General features: G+C 43.4%; 1 protein-coding gene across 2 annotated transcripts; it reads left to right on the forward strand.

The window, feature by feature from the left end:
* The first annotated feature begins 358 nt into the window (after positions 1 to 358).
* On the forward strand, positions 359 to 13562 carry LPAR4 (lysophosphatidic acid receptor 4). 2 transcript variants are annotated; one of them, XM_056359840.1, is made up of 2 exons: positions 359 to 643; positions 12169 to 13562. In XM_056359840.1, exon 2 carries the CDS (start codon positions 12324 to 12326, stop codon positions 13368 to 13370), a length of 1047 nt encoding a protein of 348 aa, XP_056215815.1. In that variant the 5' UTR covers positions 359 to 643; positions 12169 to 12323; the 3' UTR covers positions 13371 to 13562. The 2 variants fall into 2 exon arrangements, with proteins under 2 accessions (XP_056215815.1, XP_056215814.1); XM_056359839.1 differs by lacking the exon at positions 359 to 643 and adding an exon at positions 1209 to 1693.
* Positions 13563 to 18837: the final 5275 nt, after the last annotated feature.

Consider the following 18837-nt stretch of genomic DNA (forward strand, 5'->3'; position numbering starts at 1 on the left):
AGCCCCCATATTCACCCCCACGTTTGTACATGGGTGATGGTGATGGCTGATGTCTTTGGCCATCCCTTCACAATTTACCCAGATTGCCATCTTTACCAGTCGAAAAAGGGAAAAGGGACCTTTGGCCATTAGGAGCAGGAAACATCTGCACCTTCACCATTTTCAATCCAAATCCACACTTGTGTTTTTAAACTGTGAGCCCTCAGAGGATGAGGTTTTGCAGACTGGAGTTAGGCTGTTATATGAGATATTCAGGAAGTTACTCGCATCGACTGGATAAAAGCCTGTGGCAGCTGGGCATGCTGCAGAAGCGAGTCCGAGCCCACTGCACCAGCCCAAGGAATAACATTAGTTCCAGCTTCACAGCGAGTTGTTTACTAGCCTTGGCTGCCTGTGGGAACAGCCAAGAAGAGTGGAGGAAAAGGAGAGACAAACACAATGTGAGCAAGACACGTTAGGTAGGAGGCTGGGCTTTAAAAGCAGACTCAGGATTTCAAACCTATGGAACTAGAGAGGGCTGAAAAAGAAATAAAAGGGCACCAGCTGCTCCACAGCATAAACAGGCTGAGGCAAATAAGCCGTCCGCTGTGTTACTCTTGCTGCCAGAAGATCCTCTTCCCTAGCTGAAGGGCTGATATTAAAGGTAAGTGATAAATAGCTTTTAGCTAGTGGCTCTGCTGGAAGGCAGATCCACTGAAAGGCAGCAGCAGCAGCTCTCAGGGCGAGCTACAAAGGCAAGAGCAGCCACACTTCCCTGGAGTATTCGTAATTGTGTCCCTAAACATTTGAATGCCTATAGATTTTCCAGCAGGAGCCCAGGGCTTTCAGAGCAAACTGCTAGGGGACAAGAGTCCAGACTGTTCTAGTCAGCTCCTGTGAGAAATCAAAAAACAACAAAAAACCTACCCCAAACAACAAACTCCAACCTAAAACCCAATCCCTTTCTAAGTCTGTTAAGAAATATATTTTATTCCTATGGCCAGCTTTGCTTTGCAGCTTCCCAGTCCTACCCAATGTTTTCCTGCTTCCCAGCTCCCCCCTCTCCTCCTCACTTTTTTAATTAGAAGGAAAAACAATTACAGCCATGCAAAGGAAAATCTGTGCCTGAAGCAGCAGCTTCCCCCTGCCCGTGACCACCCCGGCGCGGGGGCGCGGGCACGCTCCGCAGGCTGCGGGCCCAGCTAAGGGCTCAGGCAATCCGCGCTGCCACCGCCGGCTGCCCGGGTGCCGGGAGCCGCAGCCGGGAGCCGGAGCTGTGGGCCGGAGCCGGAGCCGGGAGCTAGAGCCGGGCAAGGCTCCGGCCGGGAAGGCAGCGCGGCGGCGGGCGCGGGGCGGGCTCAGGCGCGGGTAACACGCCCCTGCCCAATGGAAAAGCGTTTCCTACCGAGACCCCCAGGGGTTCCCCCTGCCCACAGACCCTGCCCAGACATTGGGCCCATTCTTGTGTCCTGTTTCCCAAGACACGATGGCTGCAGCGTTCAGCAGTTCTGTTTCCTCCCCGAACAAAGGGAGGCCGGCAGCTGCCGGGCGCTGTGGCTTTTGAAGATGAACGGGCGACCTCTCCGCCGGCCGAGCACCCCGGTCCCGAGCGGCTCGATTCCGCCGACAGAAGGAGGAGGAATGGGGGCTGGCAGGGGGGGCTCGGGCTGAGATCCGCCACTGCGGGCATGGGCTCCCCGACCGCTCTGCCCCGGTAAGTTTCTGGTTCCTCGCTTTCTACCTCAGCAGAAAAGCATCCGGATTTAATGTCAGCTCTGAAAAAAAATGGGTTGTAGCGTTTTCTGAAATCTGAAGGCTCGGAGACGTCCGTGGGATAAAACGAGCCGGGGATGGGCTCGAGTTGTACATTTCAATGGAGATTAGCACTGTTTTTTCTATACAGGCAGATCTCATTCTTCTTACTTGAGCTGTGCTGTGGTTGGGATGGGAGAGGCGAATGTTTCTGTTTAAAGTGAGAAAGATGATCTCCGAGTTTTTGCAAAGTAATTACTACATGAGCTACTCCTCCAAACTGTTGCAGTGGAAATCGTTATAATTCACATCGTAATTCTCATTGTGTCACTGCAGATGACAAGTTAAGGACTTTTCCATCCCTGTTGTTTGTTTCAGATTTGTGAAAAATATCCCTTAGGGTTTTGGGTTTTTTTGTTGTTTTTTTTTTTTAAGTCAGCATCATAAAGACACTAACGTAGGCTTAAGAAAGAGTTGTATATGAATGTGGCATAAACTTAAGGCTTGCAGCTTACAATAATGCATGCTTTCAGCTTTGTCATTAATTTACATGTAATGTGAGATCTGGTTCCTGCAAACTATATTAAAAGTTAGTAAATAACATATATTTTGTACTGCAAAACCTAGAAGTTTTATTTATCACTTTGCCTTTCATTTATGTCTAAAATCTACTCCTTTTAAGCTCAGTGGCAAAATTCCAGAAGAAAAATTCAAATACAGCTATAAGCAGATAGAAAATCTGGTGTCAAAAGTACAATGAATTATGAACAATATCTAAAGATGCAGCTGTTCGGAAGAAATAGGATTTAACACAATATAAGCCCACTGTGGAAGAATTTGCAAGAAACCTTGGGGGGGGGGGGGGGGGTTAACGACAGTCCTTAATCTTTGCTTGAGAGGACACAATTGTGTGTTTTTGTATTACTCCCCTTTATGAACAGAACAGTGAAACCCAGCGGATGGGAAGTGCAAAGTTCACAGGTCAGTGATAAGGATATTCCCTGCTTTGCAGCACTTTTCCATCTTCTTTCCCTTACTAGCATTCTGAAAGCTAAAATAAAACAGGCAGGGAACCAACCTTGGTACTTGAGAAGGTTCAAAGCCTCTGAATTTCAGAAGAAAATCCTGAAAAAATGGGAGGGAGGGAGGGGGAGGCTGAGCATACATTTCACTTTAAACCTTTGAGACTAAAAGCGAGATGTGTTTAAATAGGGTTAGGTCAACTGATAAAAATCAGCGTCTTTCGAATTCTGGAGTTAGGACCTCAGCTGGTACACAGACAGACAAACAGAACTAAGGCCTGAATGCAACTACCCATTCACTTTCATTCAGGGTATTGTAATGAGACCAAAAAAAATGTGAAAACCTGCTCCTCCCAGTTTTCTGAGAGGCAGGCGATCCCAAACGCTGCAGCTCGTGCCAGAGAGAGGATGCACTCCCAGCTGTAAGATGGTTGCCCTCCTCCAGCCTGTGACCTCATGGCTGGAGCACAAGAGCAGGAATTAATGCAGTTTTACCCCAACCTTGGGCCAGATCCTGGGGAAGGGGTGCAACATAGGGGAGCGTGTTACTTCTGGAATGGAAGGCGAGAGAAAATTGCTCTCTGGGGAGAGCAGTAAATGGCAAAACACTTTGGGACTCAGGTATCCTGGTACTGCCTTGGCACTTAACAGCATGGCTGCCTGCAGCCATACGCATTTATGCCAGTGTCTGTAAAGTATTTGTGCAGGCTGCAGCTAACTCTGGTTAAAACATATTTGATTTACCGATGTCTGAGTGTTGCTGGCCAGATGTACACGGCTGATGTGGTGGTCCTAGCTTGATTGTCCCACAGTGCTCCAGGATCACAAATGAGACACCGGTGAGCCATCCTGTCCACAGGCTGAGGTGAGTGAGGATGGCTCCTGGAGCACACATCCAACCTTAACAGGTCTTTCCAGGTCAAGCGTGCGTGCAGAGACTCACTCCGCTCCTTCACAAGTTGCTCCTCCTCCATAAATAAGGATCCGATTTAGTCTCAGGGAAGGGGAGCCACCACCTTTCACAAAAGGCAAATTCTCTCCTTGAAAAGAGGAGTTCTTTATTCACAAGGACAGTGGCCCTGCAAGACTTCCTCTAACGCACCATCTTCCCAGTTCAGTCCTATAAAAGGGGGTAAAGATTCACAACTGCTTTGGAGCCAAACTAGCCTTAGCTGACCCCAGCTACAAGGAAAGTTTTCTGAATTATTTCTAATGGTTTGGTTTTACAGAAAAAGGAAAGTCTCTATCTTGGCAAATGAAATTGAGGGACTTTCATCAGTCCCTAACCCCAAGACAAAAGTGCACGTTAGCAACAGCACAGATTGCTTTCTCTGTACATAGCATGATCTCATAATATTTTGAATATCTATTATGCCTGTAAATAGACAGCCACAGCAGAATCTCTTATTTTCATCTAATAATACTCCCATTTTAATTTCTTGAACCTGAGGATAACACAGTCTTCCTCTCCAGCATGTATTTGCTTTTACACGGTAAATGGAAATTACTGTATTTAGCAGTAAAAGCAGCATCCTTTATACAATGCCAAAACATCATTCCTCTTCTCTCATCTCATTATTAGAAACCTGATTTCTAAGAAACATCACTCACTGGCTGAGATGTGCTATTTTTGCATTGCAAAGTCATCTCTTATTTAACACGCTAGTGCAAATTTACCCTTGGTAGTAGTTCTTACTGAGAAAAAGCATAGCTGTGTGCTGCACTTGCTCATGCATCATTTCATTACACACCACTGAATATTTTTCTAGACCTTAATGTTTTTCCCTAGAGGGGAGGTGAGGAAGAATACATGAAGACCCCAGCCATACTTCCGTATTTCTTGCTGAGAAACGTGCACCAAGGAGAACGGGGAGCGCAGCAGCTCTGGGCAGGGACCGTGCATCTCCAGCACTCACAGGCCAGACCACTGGAGCAAATGAAACTAAGGCTGGCAACACCCACCCAGTCCATACTGCTGTCAGAAGAGTTCTCAAACCTTTCCCCCTCGGAATAAAGCAGTATCAGAGAAGAAAGCATTGTTTTATCAGCTCCTCCAGTTAAATGCAGAGCACAGGTCCTTCAAGGTCCTGAGCAGCAGAGCAGAGTACAGATTGCCTTCTGCCCCACTGAAGGACTGTGCTCAGCACCCGCAAGGAAATTGGCCACACCTCTGTGCACCCAGTTTAGATTGCAAAAGCTGAAATAGGTGTTCATACTGTGGTGCTGGCAGCTGGATGGAGGCTTGTCGGTACTAATGTATGCAAAGGGAAGGAAAAAGCCTATAATTTTTGGATAAACAGAGGTGAAAGTTCAGTGCTCCTGCTTCAGCAAAGGGACTGCAGAGGAACCGGCCCCTGAGCCACAGCCTTTGAGAGCAGTCAAAAAGGCTCGGGTGAAAGGGGGGCTTCATGTGGCTGCAGGCGCCTTGTGAGTAAAGGCAACAAGGAACCAAAAAGCCAAGTGATCACCAAGGAATTACTGGAAATTGTGTCAGAGAAAGCAAAGAAAGGAAGCTTTTTGGGCAGGATGCTGACTGGAACTGTAAGCAAATAAACTGAGTCCTGTTGTTGGATTCCCCAGTGGTTCAGGGAAACAGGACTCTCTTATTTTTTTATTTTTTTTCTTAACCACACTTTGTAAATAAACAGGGTTACATCAAAGATGCAGCTACCTCCAATACCAGCTTCTACTCCTGAGTGAAAACAACCTGGACAAACAGTGTAACTCTGCTTTTCCATCAGTTTTTTCTTTGCATCTAAATCTTCTCTTGCTGGGATCTCTGTTGAATCGAGCAAAGCTATTATAATGCAATCTCCCCTTAGTGAGACAGCTGAGGGTCAAAACAAGCAACATTCCTACAGGGCTCCAGCATCAGACTAAGGTTCTTTTGCAAGCAAAAAAGTCCCTCTCACAAGAGTAAAATACCAACTTTGCTGGGAAGTTTGGGGCAAATTCCATCATTTCTGAGCTGTGGATCAGACCCTCTGAATGCCGTAGTGGATGGGGAAGCCCAAAGCACATCAAGGGTTAAAGGGGTGATGTAAATGGAGAGAGACATTCTCAGTGAAAACAAAAAGAGAGTCATGCCCTGAGGATCAGTGTCTGAATATGGGGTAAGTCAGTTCACTATTCTCTTCAGAAGGAAACATTTTAATTAGCTCAATACAAAACAGATACAGCACAGAGAAGTCACCATGAGCAGGAAATGCTTTGTAAGTCTCAGAGGACAGTTAGGAGACAATGGCAGTGCTGACCAATTAAAAAAAAAAAATAAAAAAAGGAGAACACCTTTAAGATTAGGTCTGATAGACAGAGTAGGGAAATGGAAACCTGAGCCTAGGGGAAGAATTAAATTGGGGTCCTGCTGCAATTCGTTCGCTGACTCACTGGCAAGAGAAAGTAGCTGTTGAACTTGAAGGGTCTGGTTCCTGGAGAGCCAAAGCCACCAAGGCAGGAAGGAAAGGAGCTGCCGGTGACTCTCACCTGGTTCCAGCAGGTCCCTGGGATCGCCCTTGGTGGATGAGTGAGGGGAAATGCCTCATGGGCTCCCATGTTTTGTTTTTCTTCTATCAAAGAGAATTTGAAAAGCAGACGGTAAAACCTGACTGACAGAAACTATCAGGAGTAACTCAAGGGTTTCACCTTCCTACCAGGTGCAGGAGACATTATTACACCCACAGCAAACACCAGGGCAGGAAAGCACGGTGGTATTGAAGACCCTTGCACAATAAGTGTAAAAGCCATGAATAAGAGTCCTCCTGCCTTGTCTTTTATGCTACTCATCAGAAAACGCCCCCCTTCTGCCCAGCATAACGGCTAGGCATTCGCTCTGGTAAGACACAGGGAAGAATGGCTCTTTGAAGCTAGGAAACCTTTGCTGGACTTCAAAGTCACACTTCTGTCTACTTCTTTCCTACTGTTCTCAAATACATCACTTTTAGGATTAGTAAATGAAAGAGATTAAAACATTTCTACTTTCCATTGCTTCCTATAGTCTATAGCGCTTTGTTTACAGGCAGCTGCTTCATTTCCCACTGTCTAATCCCACCCTTACTCCTGCTCCTACCACACCAGGGAAGAAACATAGGCGAAGGTTACTGTGAAACTGCAAGAAGCTCTGGGGAGGATGGAGAGTTCACAGCAACTTGCCAAGCGGGTTGGTTTAAAAGCCAAGCCCAAACTTGGTGTCCCAAGCCACCTCCCGTTCCCAGCCACATCCCTGCAGCAGCAGCGGGGTCCAGCAGCACCTGCTGTTCCTGGTACAGTTTTCCATAAGCCCACACTGCTGGCACCAGGAAAAAGGAGCAGCAGCACTGTGCAGCACAGTTAATGCCCTGTCAGCCTCAAGAAGGGAAAAGCCAGCTACCAGATTCTCCCAACCTGGAGGTTTGTTCTTATAACTGCTTTCTGCTGAGAGTTCTTTGCAACCAAAAATAACTAGTGAAAAAAGAAAAGAAGAAAGTATTATTAAGTGGAGGTCCCATTACAAGCACTGTGGTATTGTAGGAGTAGCAAAGCAGCGGGGAACTTGGTGGCAAAACGGTTTTATTGCGTTTTCCTCTTTGCTTTCTCCGAATTCACATTTTGTGGTTTTCAAGCGAACACTTGTAAGCCTTTAGAAACAATAGTTTGGTGGTGTTATGGTTGCTATTTAGCACTGCCACAGAACTGTCAGAAATATTTACTTTTTCAGGTAGAAAAAGTTTGTTTATCTGTTAAGTCCATATTTACACTTTTGCAGTGTATCTCACCTGACCTATACTACTCATACCAGTCTGGAAGAATCCAGGTCCTATAGTCCTATGGAGAATTATCATCTATGCAAACATCTTCCAAAAAATGAAACACACCCACCTACCTCACCCCACCCCCAACCTAACAAAATCTTTTTTGAACGTTCTGCGTAAATAAAGGGACATGAAGAAGGGAAATAAAACCCAAGATACTGAAGAAATGAGAGTTTGTGGTTGCAAAGTCATAACCTTGGGCTCAGTGCTGGGGATGAGTTATACATCATACAATCATTGCACTGCCTGAGTAACAGTGAAGTGAAAACCCCCTAATGAATGCAGTTCTTGTCAAGAGAAGGCATAAAGTGCATGCTGTGCCCAAGGAAAATACTGATTTATTTCCAAGGTCAGGGTGAGACCATATCAAAACACAACAAGTGCTGCCACAACCTAGAGATATTTCTGGAAAAAACCCAGAGAAACCCCTCCCAAACCCGATATTCCCACTTTTTGGTGCATCAGTTTTTGGCTTCCATACCTACAAAACCTTTGCATCTCAAGATTCAGAGATAACCTGGATACACATAGTGATAATCTAGAAAGGGATCCTTCAGATTTAAAAGGTTTTCACATTTAGTCTGTATCAGACTCCACAAGGAAAGGTGTTACAGTGTTTAGTTATTTAAATGAACCCACACACAGGATGTCCTACATATTCAGACTGATAAAGTTACATTCATCTTAACATCTGATATGACAATAAGAAAATGTGCGCATATGAGAACATCAGTCCCAAACATCACACTTTTTTTCTGACCTCAATTTGGTAGATTTGTGGAGGATGGGATGTGCATGAGCAGAAAGAAAGGGTTTAACAGAATTACAGAATCTGATTTTAAAGTGTGGTTTTTACCTGCAGTAATTTTCTGTGCTAACAAATGGTTGATCTGAATTAAGCTGCAAGCTGGCTGTTTTGAAGATTTCTTGGGGTGCCAGGAGGAGGAAATGAAAGAATTGTAAACAGGATACTTGTGCAGCATAGGAAGCGATACGTAGAAGTTTTCCTTTATTTTCAGTACATAGAAACCAGGGATATTTCTACAATAAAAGGCAAGTGGTAGCAAACCCTGCCAGCTACTCTGCTGAACCCCACTTCATAACTCTGAGAATAACAGGGTTACCTAAGTGACAGCTGCTGTAGGTTTGCTTGTACCATCCCTGCTACGAGATATTCTTATTCACTAGTTTATTATTTTTATATATTATTTAATATTATTTTATTTCAGTATTACCACACTAAACAGGCTGTATGTTGGGTTATGGTACCACTTCTGACCACAGCTAAATACATTCCTCCCCTCATGCACTGCCCCGTTGTAGATACAGGATTAAAAGTCTTGGCCTGAAATACAGAACAGTAAAGTGGTTTTCACCATCTTAAAATGTATTGCCCCCCCCCCCCCAAGTTAATAGCAGTAGTGAACGTTACATACATAAAGAGCATCCTATTGCTTTAATCCTTAGTGAAGAGGAAGGAAAGTGGATTTTACATTCAGAAAACTGAACGTGTAACTCATACTACAGAATTTAAAGCACATGGCTGAGTTTCAAAGCAACTTATCAGCTTGTTTAAACACCTCAGTGTTAGATACATAAACAACATGGGCCTATATTTTAAAGACCATAACTTAGCTAGATGATAGCTGGCAGGCAATTCCTGCAGACTTATACACCAGAAAAAACTGGCGTTTGACCTTGTGGCTGTCTGATGCAGAGCAGGGAAAAAAGAATCATGTGATCAAGCATCTTTTCTCCTGTGCAATGAGTATCTGGGTCAGGCTGCTGGCAACAACCACTTATGTCAATAGTAAAGGTAAGCATCTGAAAGCTGCCTTTCAAACCTGCTGCGTCAGGCTGTGTTTTGAGGAACAGCCAAAATCCTGGACTGTGCACACAGACTGGAAAGTGGGGTTTCCATCCACCTCCCAGGGACGTGGATATGTAAGGTTTTAGACACCCAGTCCCTCTGAAACCTCCCCTGTTACGACCCAGACACAAAGCCTGGACCAGGAGAGTCTGGCACACGTGGTTTTTACTCACTGCAGAAGGAAACTATCTACTTATGGAGGTTACATTGCAGCATAAACAAAAATTGCTCCTGATGGAGATAACATGCAGTCTCTTTCTTTACTGAAAGGGATTTACAAGCCAAGAATTAAATGCATTAGGCTGAGGGTTAAGCTAAGAGGCTCATCTATTCCTGTTGGAGCTCATATGTGCTTTTGAATCTGACCGAGTTCTTGCTTAAAGGCATTTCAACTTGTAGGTGAGACCTTTGCTTATTTAGATTACCAAGCATTCAAAGAAAGTGCACCTTTGAGATTTTACTACTATCCTTATCATAAGTTTAAATGTTTGGTATCTTTTTAAGAGCATTTCACAATAAGGTTCATTTAGCCACAAATTTAGTAGGAAAAAACCACTGAGATGAGCGCAAAAAGCACAGAAGGGTGCAGGGAAGGTTTTGCTCCCCTACACAGTGTGTTCCCTACTCTGCCTGGCTGTCCCCAGCACCTTGTAAGGTTTGCACAATGAAGAGCCTGCGTACGTATGCTGTAGGGAAGGCCCTGACACGGATTGGCTCTACCATTGCCACAAAATCATCAGCAATCAGATAAGGGCATATCTACTTCTGGTTTGGACATTTGCTAAGGCAGGGTATTGCAAATGTGTAACTCAAAATGCAACTAAAATGAAGGAAGAATTTACAAAGCTGGGTGAAGAGCGTGTACTAAACCAGCCTACGCAAATCACAGGGAATTGCAGTAGTTCAAGGCATGCAGAGCAAACACAACCAGCACAGCAAACCACGGAGCACCACTTTGCTGCCCCAGTCTTGATGCTGCCCTGGCCTGTGTAGAGCGTGAACCCCCCCTGACAGGAGAGACCTGATAGTTCCAAGTCATCTTTTTGGATGTTAAAAAGTTCCAGTAATTTGAAAGTCATCTTTCTGAGGAGTGAGAGCTGGGGATCCTCCCTTCCTGCTCTTTTGCTTTACATCCAGCTAATCTATAAGGTGCAAAAGCAAGGTGCTGCCTGCTTATTTGTTAAGTTTGTTAAACTTGCTTATTGCTTAAAAAGCACTGGTTTTTGTGGAGCCTGCAGTTGTGCAGGCACTCCCAGGTGAGGGCAGGATCTGCACCTAACAGCTATTACATCTTTCTTAACACTTGACATTTTGCCAGCTGACTCACTGACAGACTGTGTGCAAGAACAATTGTCAGCATGAGCTTTTCCAGTAGGAAAACATATGGAAGGCATTTGATTTTCATCAGTTTGCATCCCAAATTGTCCTGATTCTATGCTTGCTTCCCCAGTTTGTTTATATGTTGCCTTTCAGCCTTTAACACAACTCAGTTACGTTTGCTGTTGAAACTACATTGTCAGAGAATCGCTTTCTGGAAATGATCCTACTCTTCAACAAGGGTTTCATCTGTCTGAATTCCTCCATAGTTGTAACTACTGCAACGTTTCTTAGATTACAATCTTTGTTTCGCATTTGGTTTGCTATAGTTTACAAGGCAAAGGTCTTTCCCTTGGCTACCCAGCTTCGCTCCACATTTCCAAGATGTACTGACTACCGTGCCCGTTCCAACTCACAAACCCTCTTTGCTCCAACGAGGGAGATTTTCCAACTGCTTATGCTCACAGGCCTTAACAACAATTCTTAGAATAACAATAAGAGAGCATCAAGGCAGTTCAGAAAGCACTTATGTCCAACAAACAGCATGCGTGCTTTATATGTATTTCTCTAAAGCTTGCAGAATTGGGACAAAGTCTTACAAGAATGTAGTTTATGAGTTTTTCCAAATTTCAGGTTCTGAATCGTGACAAAGAGTAGAAGTGAAATGAAGCTGCTGGTAAAGCTTAGAAGAGTCCTTTTTGCAAATCATTCTACATTTGCAAAAAAAGGTCCTGTTGAAAGCAATACCATTTTTGCATAAATTTTTAAGGAGGAAAAAACCAACATTTTCCAAGTGGCAAGCATAACTTTGGAAAGTATTTTTGAAAAACGCTTCTGAAATACAACATTTAAGTTTTTCACTTTGAAAACATGTGTAAGGATGCTCCTATTTTCAAGTAGAAAAAAGGCAAAGCAGTACTTTATTAATGCAGATTTGGTTTTTTTTTTTTAATACTTTTGAACCAAAACCCATAGAATTTTAATTTCTGCACAGTTAAACGTGAACGCTAAAGCTTTCAGCTTCTTTCTCCTCTTGTTTCAAGTTTGGGTGAACATTTCAGACTGTTTGATTCTATACCTGAGCAAAATTGTGGGTCCATGATTTCATTTGTTTCCAAACACACTGGGCCAATTCCATCTCAAATTTTAAAGAAAAACCTTTCTAAGTGGAAAGTTGGAATTAGCAATCACTCTCCTTCCAACAGGAGGATGGGGGAGTGATGGGGGAAGGAAAGGCAAGGCTGAGTACAGTAACTGCTGTGTTCAAATATGAAAAATCCCAATAATAGTGGAATTTATAAAAACTACCTTGGAAACTAATTACTGGCCTTGTTTGTACTCCATTCATTTGGAAAGGAAAGAGTACGTGTTCTCTTGCACAGCCACTTTAGGTGATAGCAGGTCGCAAGACCAATGTAATTTATTTCTCTCTCTCCTTCAGGATGAAAGTACTTGTGACAGAGACGCGGTGTAGCATGGTGTCAAGCAACCTTCCTGGAATGTGTTTCTTCAGGAAGAGAAGAGATCACTGTCTTGTTTTATGGATGTCACTGAAGTAGACTTTGAAGTTCTTTGGAAGTACATCACAGACTTGGCATGGGAAACCACAGCAACAATCATACCTGTTTGACAGATGATTCCTTTAAGTACAACTTGTATGGAGCAGTGTACAGCGTGGTCTTCATCCTTGGTTTGATTACTAACTGTGCTTCCCTCTTTGTTTTCTGCTTTCGGATGAAAATGCGAAGTGAAACAGCCATTTTCATGACAAACCTAGCTGTTTCAGATTTGCTTTTTGTGTTCACTTTGCCTTTTAAAATTTTTTATAATTTTAACAGGCATTGGCCTTTTGGAGATAGCCTGTGCAAGATTTCTGGTACAGCATTTCTCACTAACATCTATGGGAGCATGCTGTTCCTCACCTGCATTAGTGTTGACCGTTTCCTTGCTATCGTCTATCCATTCCAATCTCGCACCATCAGGACCAGGAGAAATTCTGCCATAGTCTGTGCTGGTGTTTGGATACTGGTCCTCAGCGGTGGAATTTCAGCTTCCTTGTTCTCCACAACCAACATTTCTAACACCAGCACGACCTGTTTTGAAGGTTTTTCCAAACGTATCTGGAAAACCTATCTGTCTAAGATCACCATATTTATTGAAGTGGTAGGTTTCATAATTCCTTTGCTACTCAACCTTACATGCTCTTCTTTAGTTCTCAGGACTCTCCGGAAACCTGCCACCTTGTCTCAGATTGGGACAAACAAAGAGAAAGTATTGAAAATGATCATTGTGCACGTGGCCATTTTTGTTGTGTGCTTTGTGCCTTACAATTCCATACTCTTCTTGTATGCTCTTGTGCGGTCCCAAGCGATAGCAAATTGCTCCTTGGAGAGGTTTGCGAGGACACTGTACCCAATCACATTGTGCATTGCAACAATGAACTGCTGCTTTGACCCCTTCATCTATTACTTCACATCAGAATCCTTCCAGAAGTCTTTCAACATAAAAACCCAGATAAAAATGGATTCTCTTTTCAAGACTGAGACACCTCTAACAAAGACTGCGCTACCAGCACCACAGGATGAAATAAGTGACCAGGCTATTACGAATGGAGGGGACCCAACATCTGAATCGCATTTCTAGCGAGATGTTTACACATGAAGTTAGCCCCCATTAACTTTTGATTAACACCATATGTGAAATAGTTGTTTCAGAATATGTGGGCTCACACGTGGTGTTAATGAAGAAAAGTTGCCTGGGGGATAACTACACAGGTAAAAAAATCCTTACACTGGGATGGTCCCATCAGATGCAACAGGTGAACATGAAATATAAAAATCCCTATGGATCTCCCTTTGGAGATTATGGATTGGTAACGACATACGTGCCAACTAAGGAGGGAATAGAACAGCTTCTTTAACCAGAAGGTGCCAACATTTGGCATTTTTTCCCCCAGCAGTTGACATGGGACCAGTTGGGAAACAGAAAAATTAATTTTCTTAGCAATATCTACCAATATTTCATGCCTTCTGGAGACACATCATATGTTAACTCAATAACTTCACACAATATGTTTGCTTAAAAAGGCATAATAAAAGCTTCTGGCTTTTCCTTACTTCACTGCTAGAGTATACATCCTGGTTTTACTAGACACAGTCATGCTGAATTTAATGTATGGAGAGGTTTGAAGTGTAAATAATTGTTGTAACAGTAGGCAAAACAGTTCCTTGATGATAACAAAAATAATAAGAGGAGAGAATAATTAATAATGCAGTTTTGAAATAAGAAGTTTCATTGTTGTCAGATTAAGCTGTCTTTTAATTTATTCTAAATGCCACCTCTAGGGAGAAGTAAAGAGCTCATTGCTACTCTGTTACACCTGGGCTTTTATGTCCCAGGAGAATATAAGTGACTATTTCTGGTAAGGGCTAGACTATAAACTCAGCTGAAAGAAAGGGCCTGAAACCCCAGAGCTCTTGCAAGGGCAAATCTCTCCTATGGAAACCGAGTGCAGCTGAAGGGCTGAAGAACCGCAGAGGGCTGACCTCACTAAAGAGCTTGTTTGGCTCCAGACAGTTGGTGTCAGAGCATGTAATTAAGAGAAAATCTTGTAAGTGATTGCTTGCTGGTTTTTGCTATACAGTCAACTAATTAAACTAGAGGGTCTCAAACTAACTCCAGAAGAAGAGTAAGTAAAACAAATTAGCCACACTCTTTTCTTAGTTGGTTACAGCAATGTTTTCTTGTTTTTCAATTAATTTATTACATGTCCTGCATTTCTTTTATAGGTATATATTATAGAAATATATGGAAATTTTACTCTCTGTATGTCATTGCATTTTACTAGTTTACCATTTTACTGGTTCATTTCTCCAGCCATTGTTTCATATCTGAAGCAATACTGACCTTAACAGGCTGATTCATTCTTAAGTGTAAGACAGATAAATGAGAAAAACAATTTAACTTGAAAAAGTATGAAGTTACAGCTTGTTAGATCAGTATGCTACATTTTCCACAGTACAGCACAAAGCTACTTCTAGGACTATGTTGCCAAAAAAAAAGGCAGACAAAATATTGAACAGATGTTTTCCACTCAACTATTTATCTTAAGTCTGTCAGATCAAGCCTCACAAGATGTTGAGAGCTACACATCAAATGTGATTGCTACTTAAAGCAACAGAGGTTTTTGAAGTGTGAAGAGAATTCAGCTGCAAAAAAATGTTAATGCTTTGATGGGAATATTTATTTAGCACTACATTCACTTTGAATAAAAAAGCCAGTTGCTTACCACAGCTAAGACAGACCCCAGAGACCATTCTATTTCAGCCCTAAAATGACTGTCACTTATCTAGTGCCCCTGGCTTTTGGCTCCTACTGCAGAAAACTATACGATCAACTCATACGCAGGGAGTATGAGAGCAGCCAAACTATTATATCTCCTAGAAACGTGTACACAAGACTGGCTTGGGAGGTTTTTGCTGTATATTAAATCCTCAGACAACACCACTTTGGAGCAGAAACAAAATGAAAACAAGGACAGATCATCCAAACTAGTTGGTGGCATGCGGTAGATGTGACAGGACAAGGGCACAGTCAATTACAGTGAATTTGTCAGCAGCTGGGAAAGGTTTGCCTCAAACAGAAGCAATAAGTTGTATTTTAAGAAGCATCAGTATTTGCCATTTAACTATACACAAAGTGCTGTGCCACTTTGCTTCCCATACAGACCTGAATCAAACTGTTTAGAGAGCTTCTTAAAAATCGTATTTCCTTTGACCGATGAGCCAGTTTCAACACCTGCCATAAAATGTAACTATTTCAGAGAAGCTGTTTCCATAACTTCACATCAAAATGCAAAGCGAGGCAAGAGGAATTTTACCCGCTTCGATACAGGCAGGGTTTTCCTGGGTGTATCCTTCACACCACTGCGCTGTGACATGAAGAAGAGGGGGGAGTGAAACCATCTACAACTTTGACGTGTCCTAAGCTGTGCAAAAGAGGCAGCACACCCCTGTTCCACTGCCCTACCATTAACTGTTTGTTAAAAATTGTATGCAATGAAACAAGAGCTCAGTTTTTAGGGATGGGAGAGAGAGGGAATCACTAAAAAGCTGAGGGCGCATTTAAAACCATCTTCCTATTTGCAAGAAAAATAATATGGTACATGAGTAAGTGTTCTCCAAGGCAAACCCCCTTATTACGTCAGTTTTACAAAGAGATTAAAAAGCTTGCTCTCAACAGGCAACATATAACTGTCAGCTTGTAAATCTGATATTAAAGCTGCTTCTTTCCACTTGCAAGCAAGAAGATTCCCGAGTTACATGGGGTTTGGGATCTTTGTGGGACAGGGCTGTTTTCACACATGGTGGCTGCTCAGTTGCTCCAGTGTAAGCAAGAACAGAATTTGGCCCAGCACCTCAGAGCCGACAGCAGAGGAATATCTCATTTGGAAGAATCCTGGAAGACCTTCTGCCCCACAGACCTTCCTCTAGTTAAATCCAAGAGAAGGAAAAAAGAAAAAAAAAAAAATCTAACCTAGAAACCACTAGGCTTCTTAAGGAAATGTTAAAGGAGAGAGAGGGGAAAGAACTGCGTGTGACTGGACAACCTCCAGGCTGAACGTACATAGCTTAACTGTAATCCGAGCATAATGGGTGTCTTTTTCTAAGCGAAACTAGTGCCAATGCTTACAAGTTTCTGTTTGCAGTTTTATGGGGCAAGAGCTGTGGTCGATATTCTCACATAAAATGTAATACCATCATCATGTGCCAAAATGCTAACTGAAAAGATTCATTATTTTGTAATTTAATACCTTATAAATTATATGGAGATCATATGTTGACTGACACAGACATCTGGTAGGATAGTTCTTGACTAGTCTTTTTTTCTAGGTCAGGTATACCAAGTAAAGCTCTACGGTTTATGTATAACCAACCAATTATGCATTCAGAGAGAGGAAGAGTAATTTTTCAGATGTTGGTAAAGCCAAGATGGAAGGAGTGATGGTGGTAAAAGAAAAGTGGATTCACAGTTCTGGCTGAGGTGCAGCTGAGTGTTCCTTCTGTGTCTGACAAAGGGCTATTGTTAGCAAATGGCACACACCAGAACTATGAGTTTAAAACCAAAAATCAAATTAATTAGAAGTTGATGCCTTTATCTAGCTGAAGCTGAGAAACCAGACCCAGCAATCCTCTCAGATGCTAAACATACAGCATTAATCAAGGAATTTGTTGCTCCCAGCCAGTTCACTCTTCCTATTCCCCAGTCCTCCATATGCAATGCATTCACTATAAGCTAGCCGCCAGCTTTGCAGCTCATTGCCTTGCTGCAAAGCTGAAGCTCTGAAAGGCAATCTGAAAAACACTCTGCCCAAGCTCACCTTTTTATGTGCACACATCTGCAAGATTCCATGCCAGTGTGAGTTTTCATGGTAGATGTCATGATAGGGGGAAGAAAGCAGGGCCCAGTATTACAGCCACCATGAAAGCCCCTCCTCTTACAGCAGGCTTTTCGTAGTAACACAACAGGCTCTACATCAGATGAAAGATGCCAGGTGTTTGTGGGACAACGTAAATCTACACCAGCTTTGTAAAATCAGTGCTAACTACCCAGGCTCAAGTTTATGAAATGCAAGGGCAAAGAGGCAGCACAAGTCACATATAAAAGTTGTGTGCTGGCTCCTTGAGTAAGAAGGATGAAAAGTTCCTGCGCTGTACGTGCAAGCACAGAGCTGCTCAGACAGCGAGGCTCTGTTCCTCCAAAGCTTGCTTGCTGCAGACCTGCTGCATGGATTCAGTCTCTAGGTCTCTCTACAAAAATCCCTGTGACATTGTTAGGAAGTTCTCCCTGAGGTGCTGTGTGGATGATGGAGCGAGACTCTCTGCTCTCCCTCCCTGCCCTTTACCCAGCAAAACCAAGCTGTATAACCCAGAGAGCTTCCCTCCGACAAACAGCTGGTGAAGGAAAAGGGGACCTTTCACACTGATAAGCTTATACAGCACCTCTGATGATCTTCTTGAAGGCCGGTGTCCCTAAAGAGCTCCCCAGTAACACTCCATGTCATTCCCAGTAGATGGATTTGCTGTAAAATGGGCAGGAAATTACCATCTAGGAAATGTCTCAGAACAGGGACAACCACAGACAACAGCGGTTCCTGTGAAAGTGTGTCTACGCAGTCCTCTAGAGAAAGCAAAAAATAAAAGGTGTGAGGGAACTGAGGGGAACAGCTGAGGCTGTTTCCACAGCCCACCCACAGCACGGAGATACTCAAAATATCACCAACTCAGGCTGCAAAGGCCAAGCCGAACAGGCAGAGCGGTACATGCTGGGCACACCACTGCCATGCTCCCGCATGCCGCACGCTCCATGCGGCGGCCAGCTGCACAAAGGTGACAGTCCTGCAGAAAGGGTCGGGAAAGGCACCCCCTCCTCTGCTGCCTGCGGAACAAGCATTCCCCGAGTGCAGCGTTGCCATGTCCAAAAGGACAGACCGCAAATAAGAACAGAAACAAAACAGTCCTCATTTCAGTAGCAGATTATGTTGCTCAGCATTAATTTAAGAAAAAGGCAGAGCTGTTGTTCAGAAGATTACAAGTCCAAGCCCTGTTTTCCCCCCTAATGCTGGAAAAGCTGTAATTTTAACTTCTAAATGCTGACCTCAAGCTTACCCCTGAGAGTCCTGTGTAGGTATGAGCTGTGCATTCACTCTCTGACTCACTCCTAAGGACCATAACTCAAACCAACCCCAAGATGCTGTACTATAGAGATGACTTGTTTGGAAAATTAAGTTTCTGGGAGATTCAAGATGATCCACTCAAAAAGCCTAGAAAGCAAGGAAGATCTACTCAAAACACATTTTTTACGCCCCACAGCAGCGGTCAAAGATCCCTTTCCCTAGGTACCGATTTCAGCTGCTGGAATCTTCTCCTTTTCCTGTTTGTTCTGTCAATATCTGGGTATATTAATAAGAACTTATTCTGCCCCTCTCTGTAGAAGTGAAACATAGTGAGTTTGCACCAACAGATGTGTGAAGGACTGCGGAGCAGAGCTGTAGACAGAGCAGATGCAGACATCTGCAAAGGTCTATGTCTGCTGGAGGTCCTCACAATGG

This window comes from Falco biarmicus, chromosome 14, assembly GCF_023638135.1.
Source record: "Falco biarmicus isolate bFalBia1 chromosome 14, bFalBia1.pri, whole genome shotgun sequence".
Classification (NCBI taxonomy): domain Eukaryota; kingdom Metazoa; phylum Chordata; class Aves; order Falconiformes; family Falconidae; genus Falco; species Falco biarmicus.